Source organism: Saccopteryx bilineata, chromosome 1, assembly GCF_036850765.1.
Source record: "Saccopteryx bilineata isolate mSacBil1 chromosome 1, mSacBil1_pri_phased_curated, whole genome shotgun sequence".
In the NCBI taxonomy this organism is placed as follows: domain Eukaryota; kingdom Metazoa; phylum Chordata; class Mammalia; order Chiroptera; family Emballonuridae; genus Saccopteryx; species Saccopteryx bilineata.
This window is the reverse complement of record NC_089490.1, coordinates 219355689-219374301: the sequence shown is the minus strand read 5'-3', so window position 1 is coordinate 219374301 and position 18613 is coordinate 219355689. Positions and strand designations below refer to the sequence as shown.

Here is an 18613-nt window from a genome sequence, read left to right as displayed (position 1 = left end):
TTTCTAGGGACACAACCAAATCATCACATACAGCAGACCAGTCTACTTTTGTGTGCTGTGTGGCCTTATTTTGCTTCTGGATGCAGGGGCCAAAGCCAGGTACCTCCCCACCTACACTGTGTACGGCCTGAAGCTGTTCTCTCCAGGATCGCTGCAGTCAGCTAGGGACCTCCTGACAGGTGGGTTCATTTTGAGGATGAGTGCCAGAATGTAGAGGACAGAAGATCTGTCTTCACTTTATCTTCAGACTCCCTAATGGGAGACACTTCCCTACTTGGGTATGGGAGGAAGAGATGTGCGTTTTCCTCTTGGCCTGCCCACCTTCAGAAGACCATCTGGGGGCCAGAGCCCAGAGCATCCAACTGGGGATGGTTCTGAAGGGTTTTGACATCCATGACCGAGAACTCACACTGCTGTCATATCTGAAGACTGGCCTCTATGTGCCTGTTGTGGGGTGTCAGTGGGGCTCCCCAGAGTGGGGGTGGTTTTGCCATCTGGGTGGCAGCCACAGCCACAGCCCCAAGACACAGATTCTTGGTAACACCTGATCAGGCATGGTTCTCAGTCTGAGTAGAGTCCTAGACAGGCTGGTCACCCAGCCTTTCTCTGGTACACTTTGCTGGCCTTGAGGCCTAGTCGGTGTTTGACATAAATACTCCATTTAGGCCCTGGCCAGTTATCTCAACCAGTTAAGAGCATTGTCCTGAAATGACAAGGTTACGGGTTCATCCCGATCAGGGCACACACAGGAAGCAGCCAAAGAATGCACGACTGAGTGGAAAAACAAATGAATGTTTCCCTTCCCCTTCCCCTTCCCACTCCCCTCTTTCTCCCTTCCTCTCCCTGTATCTCTTTAAATAAATAAAAATAAGCCTTGGCTGGATAGCTTGGTTGGAGCATCCGCCCGCAGCGCGGAGGTCACCGGTTTGATTCCCCGACCAGGGCACATACAGGAGCAGCTCCATGTTCCTGTCTCTCTCTCTCTTCCTGCTTCTCTCTCTCAAAAAAAAAAAAAAACCCCATTTACACAAGTGAACTATATGTTGGGATGGCTTAGAGCCCTGACTCGAGCCAGATGGCTGGCTGTGTTAATGCCAGCCCTGCCACTGTACTGGTTGTGTGACCTTGAGCAAAATTCAACTGTAATATGGGGACAAAAATAGTACCACTTCAGAGCTTGTTGCCAGTTTTAAATGAGTTAGTATATTTAAGTATATAGAACAGTGCCTTGCACCAAGAATTCACTATTATTGTTATTAGTACACAGAGAGACTGCTCCATATTGGCCTGCAGGGCTCAGAATTCTTGTGATGACATCCGGAGATGTACACACACGTTAACTTAGATCACAGTGACCAAAGGAGTTGACAGAGAGCAGCCACCTGAGATGCCACCCCCTGCTCTGCTGCTTGCCGGCTGGCAGTCTTGCTTAGAGGAGATTGTGAAAACCACACTGAGCTTTCTCCAACCCGTGTGACACTCCCTGAATCACTCCAGTGGGACTTGGAGGACCCTGGATGTGGTATCAGTTCTCTGTGAGCTCCTTATCACTGGAAACTGTAGTAGACATTCCACATTCTGACTCTCCTTCCCAAGTACTAGCTCCCCGTTCCTGCTGCATCGATGGCCAAATATTCACTGCCCTCCACCTGCCTACCCAAACCCACCTTTGACTGCATCCTCAACACCTCGCTTCCTATCACAGCAAGTGAAGAGTAGAGCAGCTTCTGAGTCCCAGAGGGTTAGGCACCAGGTGTCAGAGAGTCTCTGAGCTCAATCAGGAATTAGACACTTGTTGGAAGGATACAAGAACTGACCTTGTGATTAGACTCCCAGGCAATAGTCTTCCCTCTGGCTGCAGAATATTTATTTCTACCCTGCTAATACTTTTCACTTTACTTTTTATATTACTTGAAGTTATGTTGGTTGGTACACACACACACACACACACACTCACACAACCCAAGAAAGACTTTCAGCCATTTTTACCTTCTCATAAATTAGCTCATCTCTCTTGCTGAGTAGTCAGAGCTGCTGGCCATGATGCCACACACTTGGGAGGACCAGCCTTTCCTTCCTGTTGGTGATCTTTCTGTCACCCCTGTTATCCGTGGTGTCTGGTTAGCACCATCAACCGGTCCATGGAAGAAGAAACGGCAGAGGAAGAGGGGTAGAAAGGGAGTGAGGAACACCCAGGGTCTGCTGAATGCAAGCCAGGGGCAGAAGGTGATGAGTCAAACGGAAACTGGACAGGTTGAGAAGACAAGAAACCCCTGTTATAGATAACGCTAGCAGAGGAACGCAGAGAACATCTGATAACAGAACAACAGAGAAGGAGGAAAGGGCTGGAGCGGCGAGCAGGAACTGGACAGGAGTCCATATAGGAAGAAAGACAGTGAATTAAGGAAAAGGAATCCTGAGGGAAATAGTCTTCATGACTTCTTCCTTTTATTTATATTTAGAATTCCTCTGTGCACATCTCTGTCAATATAAGGAAAATTCTCTTTTATCTCCAGAAGTGAGGTGGAAGACCTTTGTAGTCAGCTCTCATTTCCTGCACTCAGGCAGAGGCCGGTAACCTTTGGGCTGAGGTTTGATTACTTTCCATTTGGGCAACTTCAGCAAAAGCCTGGGAGCGAGGCTGGCTTTGAATTATCCTCTGGATGAGAAAGTCCAGGAGGTCTTAGTATTCTGTTTCAGAAGGAGGTGACAAAGCTAGTATGTCCTGAAGCCACAATGGCTACCTGGGTCTGGACATGGGACAAAGGACAGAGGGTGTCCACCCAAGAGAAGACACATTTGGGTGCTAGATATTAACACGATGGCTTCAGATCAAAGGCTATCAGATGGAAGGTTGAGGGATTTTGTTCTCTGCTGTTGTAACCGCAATAACTAGTCCCAATCAATGGCCAGTGGATTACAGCTCTCCACAAGGAAGACCTGTAAAATTGTTTAGAGCTGTCCAGCAGTAGCATGGGCTGTCCAGTGAAGCAGGGACTTCCCTGACATGGAAGAGAGGGAAGGTGAGACAGCCATCAGTTGTCAGAAGGTTATGTGCACTGGATGGGTTCTTGGTCAAGTGGCTTTTGTGGTCTTTTTCAGGTCTGAGAGTTTTTTGTTATATTTTTGTCATTAGGACCAAAATGTACTACCTACAATAATATAGTTCCAATAATGTAACCCTTGGAGATAGTAGAAGTTTTGTAAACAGTTATTGGGATGGGTCATTCCTCTGCACCCTAAGAACTCACATTTCTACATCATATAGAAAGACTTGTCCTCTGAGCTTAGTAGTTGATTTTGGGACAATTATTTTGTACACAGATATGGCACACTTGAGACACTGTGTATGCATTCACATCAACTGCATGGGTTTGGGTTTATTTCCATGTTATTTTAATTCTGCATGCTTTCTTCCCAAAGCTACAAGTATAGTACTGCATATTATTATTATTCACATTCAACAAAAGAAATGAGCAAGTTACAATATTTTTATTTATAGATTTTTTTCCTAGAAAATAAATGGAACCATACCAGAAGTTGCTGCATTTATGGTAATGAGTAGGGAAAATGAGAAGTAAGGAAGAAGTGAGGGAAAGTTATAGACCCTTTCAATGATATGCTAAGAAAAAGTTTTTGTTCACAGGGAAAATTGCCAACAACCACAGGGCCTTTATTTTTTTTTTAATCTTTTACTTTTGGAAAAAAGGACAAAATTTTCACAGCTTCAAATATAATTTTCCAACTGTCCCAAGGCAACAAGCTTTGCAGCTGCTTTTTATTTATGTGACCTGCAACCTTACAGGTATGACATGGGGCTCTACCTTTCTCCCATTCCACCTCCTGGCATTGGTGTTCCAGCCCCTGACATTGTGGGGCTCTCCAGCTGGGGCTCCCTGGTGACTGCTCCTCTTCCTCTGGCTTCAGTGGGGTTCATTCTGCGCCGCGGCCAGAACCTCCTCAGTCGGGGCTCCCAAGTTCTCATCACTTCACGCCTTCACTGAGTTCCAGTTCTTCTCTGCTCATCATTTTGGTTTCATTGACTAATGTATTTCTCACAGAGAACGTTCTATACCATGTTTTGCAGAACTGTCTGTAATTCTTTCCCACCTTTAGTATTGTATTATATCTCACCCATCCTTTTCCCTCTAGTTCTCTAATCTCACTGTGGTTTTGGTCACACACACAGCATTTGAGACAACGAACAAATGAAATCTCAATGCACCGTCCCTCTGTCCCTCTCCTGGCCAGGAAGGATGTAGCGTAGTACACAGTTTTCATGGCCAGGGTTTGAGTCCCAAAGTTAAGAAAAGAAAAACTGATCAATTACCTTGAAATTATATGGATTAAAATTTTGATACTCATAACTATATGTTCTATAATTAAATTTCTCTTTTTTATACCTTTTAATTCCATTTACAAAAACTGAAAAAAGAATTGTGTCTTATACAATTATGTCTAACAGATCAATATTTGTATCTTATTTCTGACTTTGAAAAGTGTATTATTCACAGATGTTCTAGATTTTTGCAATATACAGGATGGGGCAAAAGTAGGTTAGCATGTGAGTATGTGAAATAGAGTTTATTCTTACATCATTATTTATTAATTATTGTATTATTTTCCATATGAACAAGTATAAACCTACTGAGTCAGGTGCAGCTTAACGAAGCAATATACTCTGAAGAGTGTATTGTTAGGTGATTCCATTGTACGCACCTCAGCCAGATGGTAACCACCATCACCATGTGGTACTTTGTTAACCAAAATATTGTTATATGGCACGTGACTGTAGTTAACATCTTGCCACAGTACAATATATTTACTGCATGTATCAAAATACAACTCTAATACCAAGTGAAGGCCCATTTATTACAGCGACATTCATTACATCATGTTTTACTTGCACAGAGTTGGAACAGTTCCTTGGTCCTGTTGTAGAGGGATTAGTCCCATACAGACTTGAAACCCACAATTAGCAAGAGAAAGAGACACAAATCTCTCATTTCTGCAATTTCTGGTTTTTCAGCAATAACGATAACAGCCTCTTCTCTCTTCCCTCCCTATTCCCACTGTTGACTGTGGTCTGTGAGTAGTGTTGGGACATAGTTTCAGTATGTAGGCATATTGGGTTTGAAATAAAATTTCCTTAGTTTAATAAAGGATTAGCAGTATCAAACTTTGTGGACTTTCTACGCAATAAAATGAGTTGACCAGGAAGACACAGACATATTACACCATTACTAAGGTGAGTGTGATTCAGTGAATAAATTGAATTGAGAAAGAGAATGGTAGGTAAGTTGCTATAAAATGCAGCTATATTCCATTTTATTTTCTCAAACAAATCTCTGAAAGTTTGAATTACAGCACATGGGTGTTTTATCCAATTTCATGGTTATGGATTGGGAAAGTGGCAGGGCTACCTTTATCTACCAGGTGCCTGGTTCACCTGAGAAACAGGCCCTTCAGTGACCCACCATCAGTGTGTGAAGTTTTCTTAGTGAATCACCAGTCTACCTGTGGGGTCTGGAGTCATGGCTGAACTCTGAGTCTCCAGGTGACATTTGGAATGTTTAGGATTCTCAGCAACTCAAGGAGACAGGTTCACCAAGTGATTGTTGCACCCTCTCCCTTCCAGGTGGGGCCCCCTAACTGCTATCCTTAGGTTTAGCAGGTTCCTGCCATCTTCCCAGTCTGCTTTCCCCCTCCCTCATCTGTCTCAAGTCCATGTCGGCTCCTGTGAGCTGCAGACCAGGCTGCTGTCAGCATCTCGGAGGTCTCTGCGTGGTCCTGGGCCAGTCTGTGGCCTTTCCCTTTCCTTGGCCTCTGCCTCAGGAGCAGCTTCCTGTCCGCCCCCCCTCCCCAGCACATTTTCGGCTCAGCCATAGACTGTCCTTCAGTTTCCGGGATGGTGGGGTGGGCGGCAGTGGGAGGGGGTTTGGGAAGCCACCGAAGTGGGGACCTTAGCACGGCCCCCCCACACTCACTGTCACTTTTGTCCGTTCACTTTCAGTGTTTGTATATTGCTTCCCTGCAATCTCCCTCCTTGGGCTCTTCCCGCAGATTAACACTTTCTGCATTTATCTTTTGGAACAAATCGACATACTGTTTTTTGGAGGTTCTGGTAAGTCTTACGTTTTTCTCTTCCTATTATAAAGGGGTCTAAAGTTCCAATAAGGGCTAGTTAGCCTCCGGCTGGAATGAGAGCCGGGACAATTAGGTTTTCTTTGTCCTGGGCTCTTAAACTGCTTCCAGTGGGCGCGTCAAGTGATGGTGGGTCCATCTGGACTCCCTCAGCCAAACTGATAGGCTGCACCATGCTTGGTAAAGCCAAGCAAGGAAACAGGAAAGAGAAGAATCTTTGAGGTTTGGAATAGGTTTAAGGCGCTTCTGACCATTTTGGGGAAAACCATGTGTCTGCATATGTGTTAATAAGTGTTAGTGTGTGTATATGTACTTGAACATGTCTGAGAGTGTGTGAACATGAGCATGTGAATGTGACATTGCATGTGTGTGTTCTGTGAGTGTGCACCTGTGCAGACAGGCTGTCTGTGTCCCTACACCATTACTGTGACTCTTTGCTAAGCAGTTGAGACTCAGACGACAGCGAGTGACAGCACACCTAGAGCTTCTGTGGGCACTTTACAGATTGCTTCACACAAAAGCTGCCTCTTCTCTAAAAGGAAACATACATGCTGATCTCCTCTCTTGCTGTAAGGAGAAAATGACATCCTATTCATAAAGCGCCAGAGTGTAGTAGGTGATCAGTTATATCACCACACACACACACCCCTCACAGGGACGCTTGTCCTGTCTGTCCCTCTCTACCATTGTTGCTGTCACTCCGTCTCCCTATCTATCCGTATCTATATCCATAGCTCTATCTCAGTCTCTCCTCTTCCTTCTGTTCAAATCACTGCCCAGGACGTCTGTCCTGGCCAGCACCTTCAACTGTGAGCAAGGTCCCCCACCTGCACACTGATATATCAACATGGTCTTCTAAGAATGTGGTCAGGATTCTCACTAAGAGCTTTTCTCCTGAATCTAGAGTTAAGAGTAGGTCTCTTCCTCACACTGACATCGCCTGGTGCCTGTTCACTGATCCTATAGATTTAATTTTTGCCCTTCAGAAGGCATTTTGTGTTTGTACGCTACCACCCTCCTTGACGTCCTTGTACTTGCTGGTTGTGAGGGCTACCACCTAGAAAGGCACTGTTGCTGTTTGTGTTGCAGCTGTTTCTGGGATGACATCGGCCATTTCCAGTGTGGCTCGGAGTGCCACCGCCGCTGCTGCACTCCACATGCTATGCTTCAGCGCCGTGAAGGTAGGTGTGAGGATGGCTCCCCCTTCCTCCTCACTGTCGTTGTATCGATGAGTATGCCAAGTCAGCCGATGTTCTCTGCATTTGTAAGAGAGGTGGAGTCTGAGTGCTCTAGGGCCCAGTGGGTAGGCCTTCATGGTGTTAGAAGACACCTGATTTTCCCTGGCCACAAAGCCCACCTGGCCTGATGTCCCTCAATGGGTGTCTCTCTGGCACCATCAGTTAATGACACGAGGAGGACTCCTCTACCTGGTTGGCAGCAGGATGGTGAGTTTGCCTTTACTTCTTCCTCAAGTAGCACTCAAAGGACAGTGGAGTAGCATAAAGCCATAGGGACAGACAGCACAGGAAAGGCCGTGATAGCAATACAACTTGAACTCTAGCAAACAGGTGGACTAGAGGCTTGTCCAGACAGGAAAGCACAAACCTTGCTGTTGGCCAGGGAAGGCTAAAACGAGGTAAGCGTTACCTGTAGGAAAACAAAAAGGTGCATTAGGAAAGAAATGTAACTCAGTTACCTGCATGGCTCCACTGTGAATCATATTCAGTGTTTGTAATGATATGAATAATAGTCCTATCGATAATGGAAGAAGGGGGAAGGTGAAGTGTGTGTGTGTGTGTGTGTGTGAGAGAGAGAGAGAGAGAGAGAGAGAGAGAGAGAGAGTGTTGGAGAGGTCTTAGTCCTGTCTTTCATATTAAAAAGTAAGCAATTACTATCTGAAATGGAAAAAAGTGAAGAAAGAACATCACAAACATGTCTGAAGACCGGGAGGTGAGAGGGGGGAGAGAGTGGGTCCAGGCACCGTGTTGGGGGACTGGGCAGATGGGGGGCGGGCCAAGCACCTGCTGTCTGTTCTCAGGCTTCAGCTAGAAGGCTGGCTGTTTCCTGACTTTGTGGACACCATGCATTTAATGTTTGAAACCACCGGTATCTCATCATTCCAGGCTTTTTGTTTTGTTTTGTTTTTTCTGTTTTCCATTGATTTGAGAGAGAGAGAGAGAAGCATTAACTCGTTCCGCTTGTTCCATTTAGTTGTGCACTCAGTGAGTGCTCTTGTATGTGCCCTCACCAGGGATTGAACCCGTGACCTCACACATGGGGATGACTCTATACACTAAGCCTCCGAGCCATGGTCTTCCCAGGATATTCTTTGACAAACTACTATTGTCTCTGTTCAGTCCACAGACTTGTTTTCTTTTTGGGCTTCTGTGTGTTTGAAATTAGTACAGAGACAGCATTTTAAAATTAGGCCATTTATAAAATATGACATTCCAAGTTCTCTTAAATAATTTGAAGCTCTGGCAACATTGGGCCCGTATTCCCACATTCTCACTCGGTACAGACTGTGACTAATGAGTCACATCTCCCCACCTCACAGGTCCCAGTACACCCCGCCTGACCCACCTGCTGTATCTGTGTCACCTTTCTGCTCAGATGGACAGTAGATGTGTGACCCCTGACTTCTAGCCAAGTAGGAATCGAATTGCCTTCTGTCAGAACAATTTAAGGCATCCTGGTCAATGCTTCAGAATTACCTCAAGTCTAAAAAAAAGGAAAAGAAGAAAACGTAACTGAGCATGTTCCAATAATATGCTGCCAGTTCAGATATAATTTTTCCCAAGAAAATGTCTTATTGATGGAGTCAATTCTATCAGAAAGCTTCGTCACAGCCAGTAGAGAATGGAATAATGGGGACTGTGGTTATCTGAGTTTCACCCTCTTTGCTCCAACATCCCACCCATGATCTGACCAGAGGAAGCCTGCTGTCTCTGAGACAGTGGGGCTCCCCAAACACTGCCAGTGTGCAGGTGTGCAGCTACAGTACCTTGCCTACCAGCCCTGTGGCCACTTTGACTCCAGCCCTCCCACCTCTGACTTAGGTGATGTCAGCAGGGGGTCACTAGCAAGATCTTTTCCTGCTTGCTTCCTCAATACATCTCTCTCTCAAGTGCAGAGCGGGAGTTGGAGTCCTGTGTCAGACCTCAAAAGCTTCTTTCAGACTCATCCCACCTGTAAGATAAGACCTGCCATGAAGTCCTCAGATCCTGTGGCTTACGCACCAGTGCCTTCCTAGGTTCCCAGTGTGAATTTGCCTGTTCTCTTTGTGAATATTTACTGGACATGGAATGGGAGGGGAAAGCCAGTTTCCTGTCTTATGATTGCTGTTGGGATTAGAGCCTCACTCACCTTCACCTTCTTTGCAACCCTGAGTTGCTAACAGCATCTGATGTAAATACTTTTGGTTGATGCAAACTCTGTAACTGACAGAAGAGCTGGAAAGTTCACGTTTGCTGGTAGTAAGCTCGTGTTTATTTGTTTAGAAATGACTCGGCCAGGTACTAGAGAGAGGTGAAAGGAGAAAATGTCAGTTGTTTCTCTTTAGCTGTGTGGATAGGCAGAAAAGATCAAATCAGCCAGAGAAGGTAGTTACCAGTCTACCCTTCGAAAATTTTATCACTGGGCTAAGAACTTCACTGTAGAGAACACAGTTAAGCATGTGAAACCTTTTCATCCAAGTTAGGGATGAATGGCCACAGCAGGTGGAAAAGGCAGAAAGGAAATGAACCTATAGAAATGGTAAGAGAGAAGATTGGGTATCTGTGCAGGATTCATCAAATTAGACAATTTTGAATGCCAGGCTAGAAGGGTATAGTTTTGATCCACTGGGCATGTCTCCATGGCAGAAACTTACGTAAAAAGAAGGTATCAGCTCTAAGGTGTTGAGCTGTGGGAAATGGCTGGGAATTAGACTGTGGTCCTGAGACAAGTCTTTTGTGTAGACTTTGGAATGCTGGGTCCTGCGGGGGCAGAACGCTGCCCTTGCAAGCACTGGAAAGATTGTTTAAAGGAAAACAATTGATCCCAATGGCCTTTCTTTACATACCTGAAAGACATTGGTTAACTACCCTTCTATGTACCTGAACCCAGGCTCTGTTAATTTACCTAATGAGCAAAGAGACCAATAAATTCGATGAGGCTATAGTGATCCGGCTCTCAGTCCTAGAGGCTGGGAGTCCCCTGTACCCATCTTTCTCTGTATGTGGTGTCTTGTGTATGTCTTTTCTTCAATCCTGCAGCGCCTTCCTTTCATGCATGCCCACGGCTGAGCTGGTCTCGGCATTGAGTGCCATAGGTGAGCTGATGGCATCAGTGATGTTGAGAACATGCCTGACCAGGCAGTGTCACAGTGGATAGAGTGTCAATCTGGGACGCAGAAGACCCAGGTTTGAAATCCCAAGGTTGCTGGTTTGACTGCTGGCTCACCAGCTTGAGTGTGGGGTCACTGGTTGAGGGTGGGATCATAGACATGACCCCATGGTCACTGGCTTGAGCCCAAAGGTCACTAGTTTGAACCCAAAGGTCGCTGGCCTACTTGGTCAGCTGTAGCCCCCAGTCAAGGCACAGATGAGAAAGCAATCAATGAACAACTAAGGTGCCACAATGGAGAACTGATGCTTCTCTCTCCCTTCCTGTCTGTCTGTCTGTCTGTCTGTCTCTCTCTCTCTATCTATCTCTCTCTTTGTCTCTGGCACACACACAAAAATAGAAAACAAAGTGCCACTCCTAGGCCCTCGCTGGGAAGCTCAGTGAATAGAGCATTGTCCTGGCACATCAAAGTCATGGTTTGATCCCCGGTCAGGGCACATAAAAAAGCAATGAGTGCACAACTAAATAGAACAACTAAGTAGAACAACGAGTTGATGCTTCTCTCTTTCTCTTTCCCTCCCTCCCCCTCCCTTCCTCTATCTCTCAAATCCATGGGGGAAAAAAAAATTTTAAGTGTCACTACTAACTCATGGATAAGCTTCAACCTGAAATGCTAAGGTTGCCAATTCAAAACCCCAGATTAGGCAAATATGAAAAGCAGCTACTATGAATTGATGCTTCCTGCTCCTCCTCTCCCCCTTTTTCTCTCTCTCCTCTCTCGAAAATCAATTAAAAAATCTTTAAAATTGCCACTGACTTCCCACATTACTCCATGAGTGCTCAGACCAATGACTCAAATATTATCAAAAGTAATATATACTTCTGGGAAGATGAAATGATTTTTTTCTCACAAAATCCTTGTGGGGTTTTAGAAACCCTTGAAGAATCTGGTATTCAAGAAGACAAAGTTCGGGTTTCTTATCTAATGGCCAGATAGATGTTTTTCATTGCTCACCCCTCCAAGTCTGACTCTCATCTTTAGACCAGACATTGCTAGTTGATCATCATGTTCACTGAAGTCAGAGGGCCTCAGATGCCCAGACAGTACTACTGGTAGCTAGGCCCAACCAATCAGAGCTGGCCCACAAGATAAAATCTATTTCTTTATCCTGAGCAGAGACTTGTTTATTAACTTTCCTTTCTGTTTATGGCATGCTCTAGGTGTAAGTAACTTGAATCAGAGTAAGTAGATTCCATTCTGAGAGCACATTGCTAACTCTGTGATGGGAATGAGCATTCAGAGGCTCTGGAGTTTACTTAAGTGTTACAATATGCTTTTTTCCAGGTAGAACTGGGGTACTTGAAAAGGTTTATTACATCCCAGAGTGGTACTACTTCCCTTGCTCAGCATAGAACAAGCACCACTTGCGGGAAATAATGTGGTCTGTTATTATAGATTCTTAATGTTCTGTCTATATTTTGCAATGTCTTTTGGTAAAAATAGAGCCATTTGCATTTCTCCCTTCTCATTTGTAAATCCTGAGGTTCCTAATAGGCACAGATGGACTCTCCACTCTGAAATACAGTGCCTATTAAATGCTGTAAATGGGATGAGGTGAGCAATGCACAAGGGGTTCCTTAGGAAGAAGGGAAGGCTTGCAGTCTTCAGTCTGACACACTTACCTTAGCTATGATTCTGTTTCTTCCTTAGAGATGCTTTTGTTGATTTCATTTTGTGCTTACTCTTTGCAATGCTAGGATTGATTTTTTTCCTCTTATCTCTGCACTGTGATGGATGGATGGGCCCCCATGAACAATTTTAGCATGTCAGCTGCCTTGCCGGGGATGCTGTTCTATGAATCTTGATCTCTATTTATGTTCTTTATTTTTGTTATTCTCACTTGATAAAGACAGATTGTGGGACTGGAAGTTAATTTTGCTCTCTGGAATATTAATTAGGTGATAATTTGTTTCCTCTGATAATTTTGTATTCTCTTTGACGCGTCCAAGATGGTAGCAAGTAACATCTAAACGGACTTCCTCATTGACTTCATATTTAATAGTGATATTCAGAAACAACCAAATATTTGCTCCCTGGAGAACTGTCTCATTAGTTAATTAGTTGGGCTTTCTGTCTGTCTGTGACTTCCATATTTTATCATCCCTTACAAAGAGATTTATTGCTGGCAGGGGATCTAGAGGTTGAGGCACATTATTATAATTTAGTGTTTCCCAAGCTTTATTAACAACTGCTAGTGAGAGTTTTCCTGAGTTCTTCTAGGTACTGCAGGGTTGCAGCTCAAATAATGGCATCACCCCTGCATTCAGGATTTAAAATCTAATTACAGATGTAAAACAAACTTATTGCTCTAGGGTAGTCTTAGAACTGAGGTGGACCTTAGATGTCCTCTAGTTCAGTGGTCCCCAACCTTTTTTGGGCCACAGACCAATTTAATGTCAGAAAATATTTTCACGAACCGACCTTTAGAGTGGGATGGATAAATGTATCACGTGATTGAGACAAGCATCAAGAGTGAGTTTTAGACGGATGTAACAGAGGGAATCTGGTCATTTAAAAAAAATAAAACATAGTTCAGACTTAAATATGAATAAAATGGAAATAATTTAAGTTATTTATTCTTTCTCTGCAGACCGGTACCAAATGGCCCACAGACTGGTACCAGTCCATGGCCCGAGGGTTGGGGACCACTGCTCTAGTCCAACCCCTTCATTTGATTTTTGAAAATGAGGAAATAGGATCCGGAGAGATTAAGTGTCTTACTTAGCATCACACATCACAGGTCTCAGATCTTGTGTCTTTTCTTTCTTTCTTTTCTTCTTTCTTTCTTTTTTTTTTTTTTTTTTTCTGAAGCTGGAAACGGGGAGAGACAGTCAGACAGACTCCCGCATGCGCCTGACTGGGATCCACCCAGCACGCCCACCAGGGGGTGATGCTCTGCCCACCAGGGGGTGATGCTCTGCCCCTCCGGGGCATCGCTCTGTTAGGACCAGAGCCACTCTAGCGCCTGGGGCAGAGGCCAAGGAGCCATCCCCAGCGCCCGGGCCATCTTTGCTCCAATGGAGCCTCGGCTGCGGGAGGGGAAGAGAGAGACAGAGAGGAAGGAGAGGGGGAGGGGTGGAGAAGCAGATGGGCGCTTCTCCTGTGTGCCCTGGCCGGGAATCGAACCCGGGACTTCTGCACACCAGGCCGACGCTCTACCACTGAGCCAACCGGCCAAGGCCTCTTTCTTTTTTAATATAGTGAGAGGAGGGGAGGAAGAGACAAATTCCTGCATGTGCCCGATTGGATCCACTGGAAAGCCCACTAGGGGGCGATGCTCTGCCCATCGGGGGCCCTTGCTCTGGTTGCAACCAGAACCATTTTTTGCGCCTAAGGCAGAGGCCATGAAGCCATCCTCAGCACCCAGGCCAACCTACTCCATTCGAGCCATGGCTGCAGAAGGGGAGAAGACAAGAGAGAGAAAGAGAAGCAAGAGGGAAAGGGAGATGAAGCAGATGGTGTGCCCTGTCCAGGAATCAAATCTGGGACCTCCATATGCCAGGCCAATGCTCTACCACTGAGCCAACCAGCCAGAGCCTGGTGTGTTTTTAACCTTACTCAGTACCCTCGTCTCTCACATACTTGAAGTGTAAATAGATATTCTAGTCAGAAGCACAGTTCACAGGCAAATAAGATAGCTCCCAGATCTGTGGTACTTCACTTTAAAATGCTTCCCAAGTATGTTTTCCTTTGCCCTTTATTACAGTTTCATATAATACATAAAAAAAAAATGCCTGACCAGGGTGTGGCGCAGTGGATAGAGCGACGGACAGGGATGCAGAGGACTCAGGTTCGAGACCCCGAGGTCACCAGCTTGAGCACAGGCTCACCTGGTTTGAGCAAAGCTCACCAGCTTGAGCCCAAGGTTGCATCCTTGAGCGAGGGGTCACTTGATCTGCTGTAACCTCCCCCCCCCAGGTCAAGGCACATATGAGAAAGCAATCAATGAACAACTAAGGTGCCGCAACAAAGAGTTGATGCTTATTATCTCTCTCTCTTGCTGCCTGTCGGTCCCTATCTGTCCCTTTCTTTGTCTCTCTGTCTCTGTCACACACACAAAAAAAATCAAAATCTGTATTTCAGTGGTGAGTGTGAAGTACAGATGGACATGTGGCTAAAATACCTTGTTTTTTCAGTTATAAAATGTATTTAGGATACTTACCTGATATGAATTGTTGTCAGACGTAAGTGAAATTAAATTGGTAATGTATATGAAGTGTCTAGCTCAAGGGATCTCATGAAATGATGAGTGGGCAGAATTCTAAAGTCACTCTAAGACTCCTGTCCCCTGGTGTATCCATTCAACATAAATTCTGCTCCTTGTGTGTAGGCCAGACCTACAAGTATAACGGGATGTCACTTTTGTGATTAAGTTCCATTATCTGGCAAAGATGAAAGGATTTTGCTGATGCAATTAAGATCCCTAATCAGGTGACTAAGTTAATCAAAAGGGGTGGGACTGGGATGAATCTGACTGAATCAGACAAGCCCTTGAAGGAGACTGTCGAGGTCAGTGGCAGAAGAAGCAGTGAGTCCCCTCCCTTGCTGGCTCTGAAGACTGCCATATTGTGAACTTGAACTGCCCATGGAAAGGCCACTTGGCAAGGGTTTAGAGTAGCTGCTCAGAGTTGGAGTGGACCCCAGCAGATAGCAAACAGGAAGATGGGGACTTAAGGGCAAGGAACTGAATTCTGCCACCTCTAGTGTGCTTGGAAGACCTCTCAAAGTCTCAGGTAGGGTCACAGCCCTGGCCAACACTGAGATTCCAGCCTGGCAGGACCCTGAGCAGAGGTAGGTCATGCCGTGCCCGGACCCCTGACCCACAACCCTGTGAGATCATACCTTTCTGTTATTCAAGCTACCAAGTCAGTTGTAATTTTTACACTGCAATAAAAAAACTAATAGTACTGGTGACTATTATTAGCAAACGTAGTTGATGGTTATGATAGTGGTGCACATAATGGTGATAATGTTAATAGGAATAATTTTAAAAATAAAATCCAAGTTTTTGCTTGACCTGTGGTGGCGCAATGGATAAAACATCAACCTGGAACACTGAGGTCCCTGCTTCAAAACCCTGGGCTTGCCCAGTCAAGGCACTTATGAGAAGCAACTACTATGAGTTGATGCTTCCTGCTCCTCCCCACTGCCTCTCTTTCTCTCTCTCTCTCTCTCTCTCTCTCTCTCTCTCTCTCTCTCAAACCAATAGAATATTTTAAATAGAATATTTAAAAAAGTAAAAGAAAATAAAAATAAAATCCAAATTTTAATGTATTTTCATTATACTAGACTTCAATTCTATTTGATAACTAGAATCGTGTTTCTGTGCAAGGGAGTAGGCATTACAAGTCATTTAGCTGTGAACAGCTAGAGAGGAAGTCATCACAAGTGGGGGAGAAGGAATAGAGCAGCGGTTCTCAACCTGTGGGTCGCGACCCCGGCGGGGTCCAACGACCAAAACACAGGGGTCTCCTAAAGCCATTGGAAATACAAATTTATTATACAATACATTTTTAAATAAAATATGTATTTCTGATGGTTTTAGGCGACCCCTATGTTTTGGTTGTTCGACCCCCACCAGGGTTGCGACCCACAGGTTGAGAACTGCTGGAATAGAGGGTATGAGGCAGCTAGCGCTTTCTGTACAACTGATTTCTAAACCCAGTTGATGCTGGATTGTCATGATCTGTAAGTTTGAGTTGGATGACTTGACTTTGACAGTTGCTATTGACACTGGTTTGGGGAAAATAAACAAGAAGAGTAACAAAAGCCCAGTTGTTCAAAATATAAGTGGCAATTGTTGAGTGAAGTAAGATCTGGACTCAGGTTTTGGTCAAATCCAGGAGGTGTCATGAAATCAATATTGGGAGGAGTCATTGATGGTCCAGTTTGGACTGACAGATCGGGGGAGCGAGGGTGGGCAGAACAGAATGTTCTCAGCCTGGCGCATGGGCAGTGGGGATTCTTGTGCAGGGGATGGTTGCTTGTCCTAGCCAAGCCAGAAGGACTTCCTCTCTCTCCAAACTCCTGCGGATAAATTGTCCTTTTGGTGTTTGCTCACTACTTACTTCTTCTGTGTGTAATCAGTTCTACATGGAAAATACACATGCTCACTGTAATAATTAGTGAAGTAAAAATCTGTTTCATCACGTGTAAAATGAGGGAACTTCCCTGTAAGTTGTAGTACCTGCAGAGTGGTCAGTAAGCGATGAACTGGTCTTGTGAGTGTTGTTTGTGCATGTTTGTATCACTCCAATTTGACCATGAGATCCTCACTGTTCCAGGATGGGTTATACATGCTCCTTTTAATATCCTGTAAAAAGTCCAGGGTCTATTACGTCAAAGGTGTTCTTTAAAGTTTTGTGTTCAATGAAGCCCTGGCCGGTTGGCTCAGTGGTAGAGCGTCGGCCTGGCGTGCAGGAGTGCTAGGTTCGATTCCTGGCCAGGGCACACAGGAGAAGCGCCCATCTGCTTCTCCACCCCCCCCCCCCTCTCCTTCCTCTCTGTCTCTCTCTTCCCCTCCCACAGCCGAGGCTCCATTGGAGCAAAGATGGCCCGGGCGCTGAGGATGGCTCTATGGCCTCTGCCTCAGGCGCTAGAATGGCTCCTGTTGCGGCAGAGCAATGCCCTAGATGGGCATGCTGGTTGGATCCCTGTCGGGCGCATGCGGGAGTCTGTCTGACTGCCTCCCCCGTTTCCAATTCAGAAAAATACAAAAAAACCCAAAAAACTAAAGTTTTGTGTTCAATGAATACAGGTAACTGAGAAAAAGACTATGACAAGGAAAGTAAATGTCAATAGTTTTCCAAAAATATACATATTTATGTGTGTATATCTGTATTTATCTATGTCGATATAGAAAGGTTTGGATGAATGGTACCTGTCAGTCTCCCTTGCTAACTTCTGACCTCATTTTTCTCCAGGACCTGTTCCTAAAAGTAAACTATTTTCTTGAATCATAAACATAGGGTGTTTGTCACCAAAATGACAAAGAATATGAAATAAGAGATGTCTACTTTTAGTAAATGGAAAGGCTTATTTGTCATAATTGTTAAAGTGATTATCATTTATTTACTAAACACCTAATGACTACCTACTATGAATTGGACTGGGTGCTGAGCCCTAGGGTCCCCTGAGGATATCAGCGTCTGTGAGGGACAAGCACCAGGGGCTGGGCTAGTCCTGAGCATGCTCAGTGCATGCTCGCAAGTTCTGGTCATGTGATGACCCAGGCTCTCTGCAGATTACAAGCAGAGCACCCAGTGCAAGGACTAGGAGACATCTGACTCACTACATTTCTGGCACTTTAAGAACACAGAGCTCCTTGTACTTAAAGATGAGACTCATGTCAAAAATAAACCTAGAAATGAGAATTAGATGAGAGTCAAAGTGATAAGATCTAGTTCTTATTTTAGGAGGTGTGAAAACTTGGATTTCGGAAATGCCCTTATGTCTAATGGACTAAGAAACATTGATTCATTTTTTCTTAGAAAGTGTGTGAACCTGTTAAGAAGGGCACAGCAATGTGAGAATTTGGTGTGTTTACATTCATTTCATAACCAAACCAGCAGTTCATCCACAGATGCACAGATCCCATTGTTAGAGATGTCTAAAAGAAAAAAAAAAGATGTCTAAAGTTTCTAAGGGGGAGAAAAAGGATGCTGAAACTAAGATTCTCTTTAGAGAGTGCTTTTATTCAAAGCTGAACTTCCCTGTGCCTTCTCAAGAGAATCCCCAGATGCATTTGAAAGCTACCGCAGAATTGCAGGACGATTAGACACTTTTATTTCTACCCCTTAAAAATATTTCAGAACCTGTGGGAGCTTTACGAATCCAGCACTCATCAATCCCTATCATTTCTAATTCAGGCGCCCATGAGACAGTCTCAAAGCAATTAGGGATGTTAATCTTGAAGCTGAGTGTCTCCTGATATATACTTCATTATTGACGGGTGAGAGATTGTTTAAAACCAACTCCTTCTAATATATATATTACTTTTGTGCATCTGTGTGCATATGTGTGTATGGGAGTATAATAAATCAATTGTATATATAAAATAAAATGAACCCTTTCAGCAGTATG

General features: G+C 44.6%; 1 protein-coding gene across 1 annotated transcript in view; it reads left to right on the top strand.

Annotated features, from left to right (window-relative positions):
* LOC136319464 (pecanex-like protein 2) overlaps positions 1–18613 on the top strand; it is a 286591-nt gene that overhangs the window by 125075 nt on the left and 142903 nt on the right. The window contains exons 13-16 of the mRNA XM_066252718.1: positions 8–179; positions 3647–3805; positions 6014–6124; positions 7234–7325. Coding sequence (XP_066108815.1) covers positions 8–179; positions 3647–3805; positions 6014–6124; positions 7234–7325 — 534 coding nt within the window. The remainder of the gene's footprint in view (positions 1–7; positions 180–3646; positions 3806–6013; positions 6125–7233; positions 7326–18613) is intronic.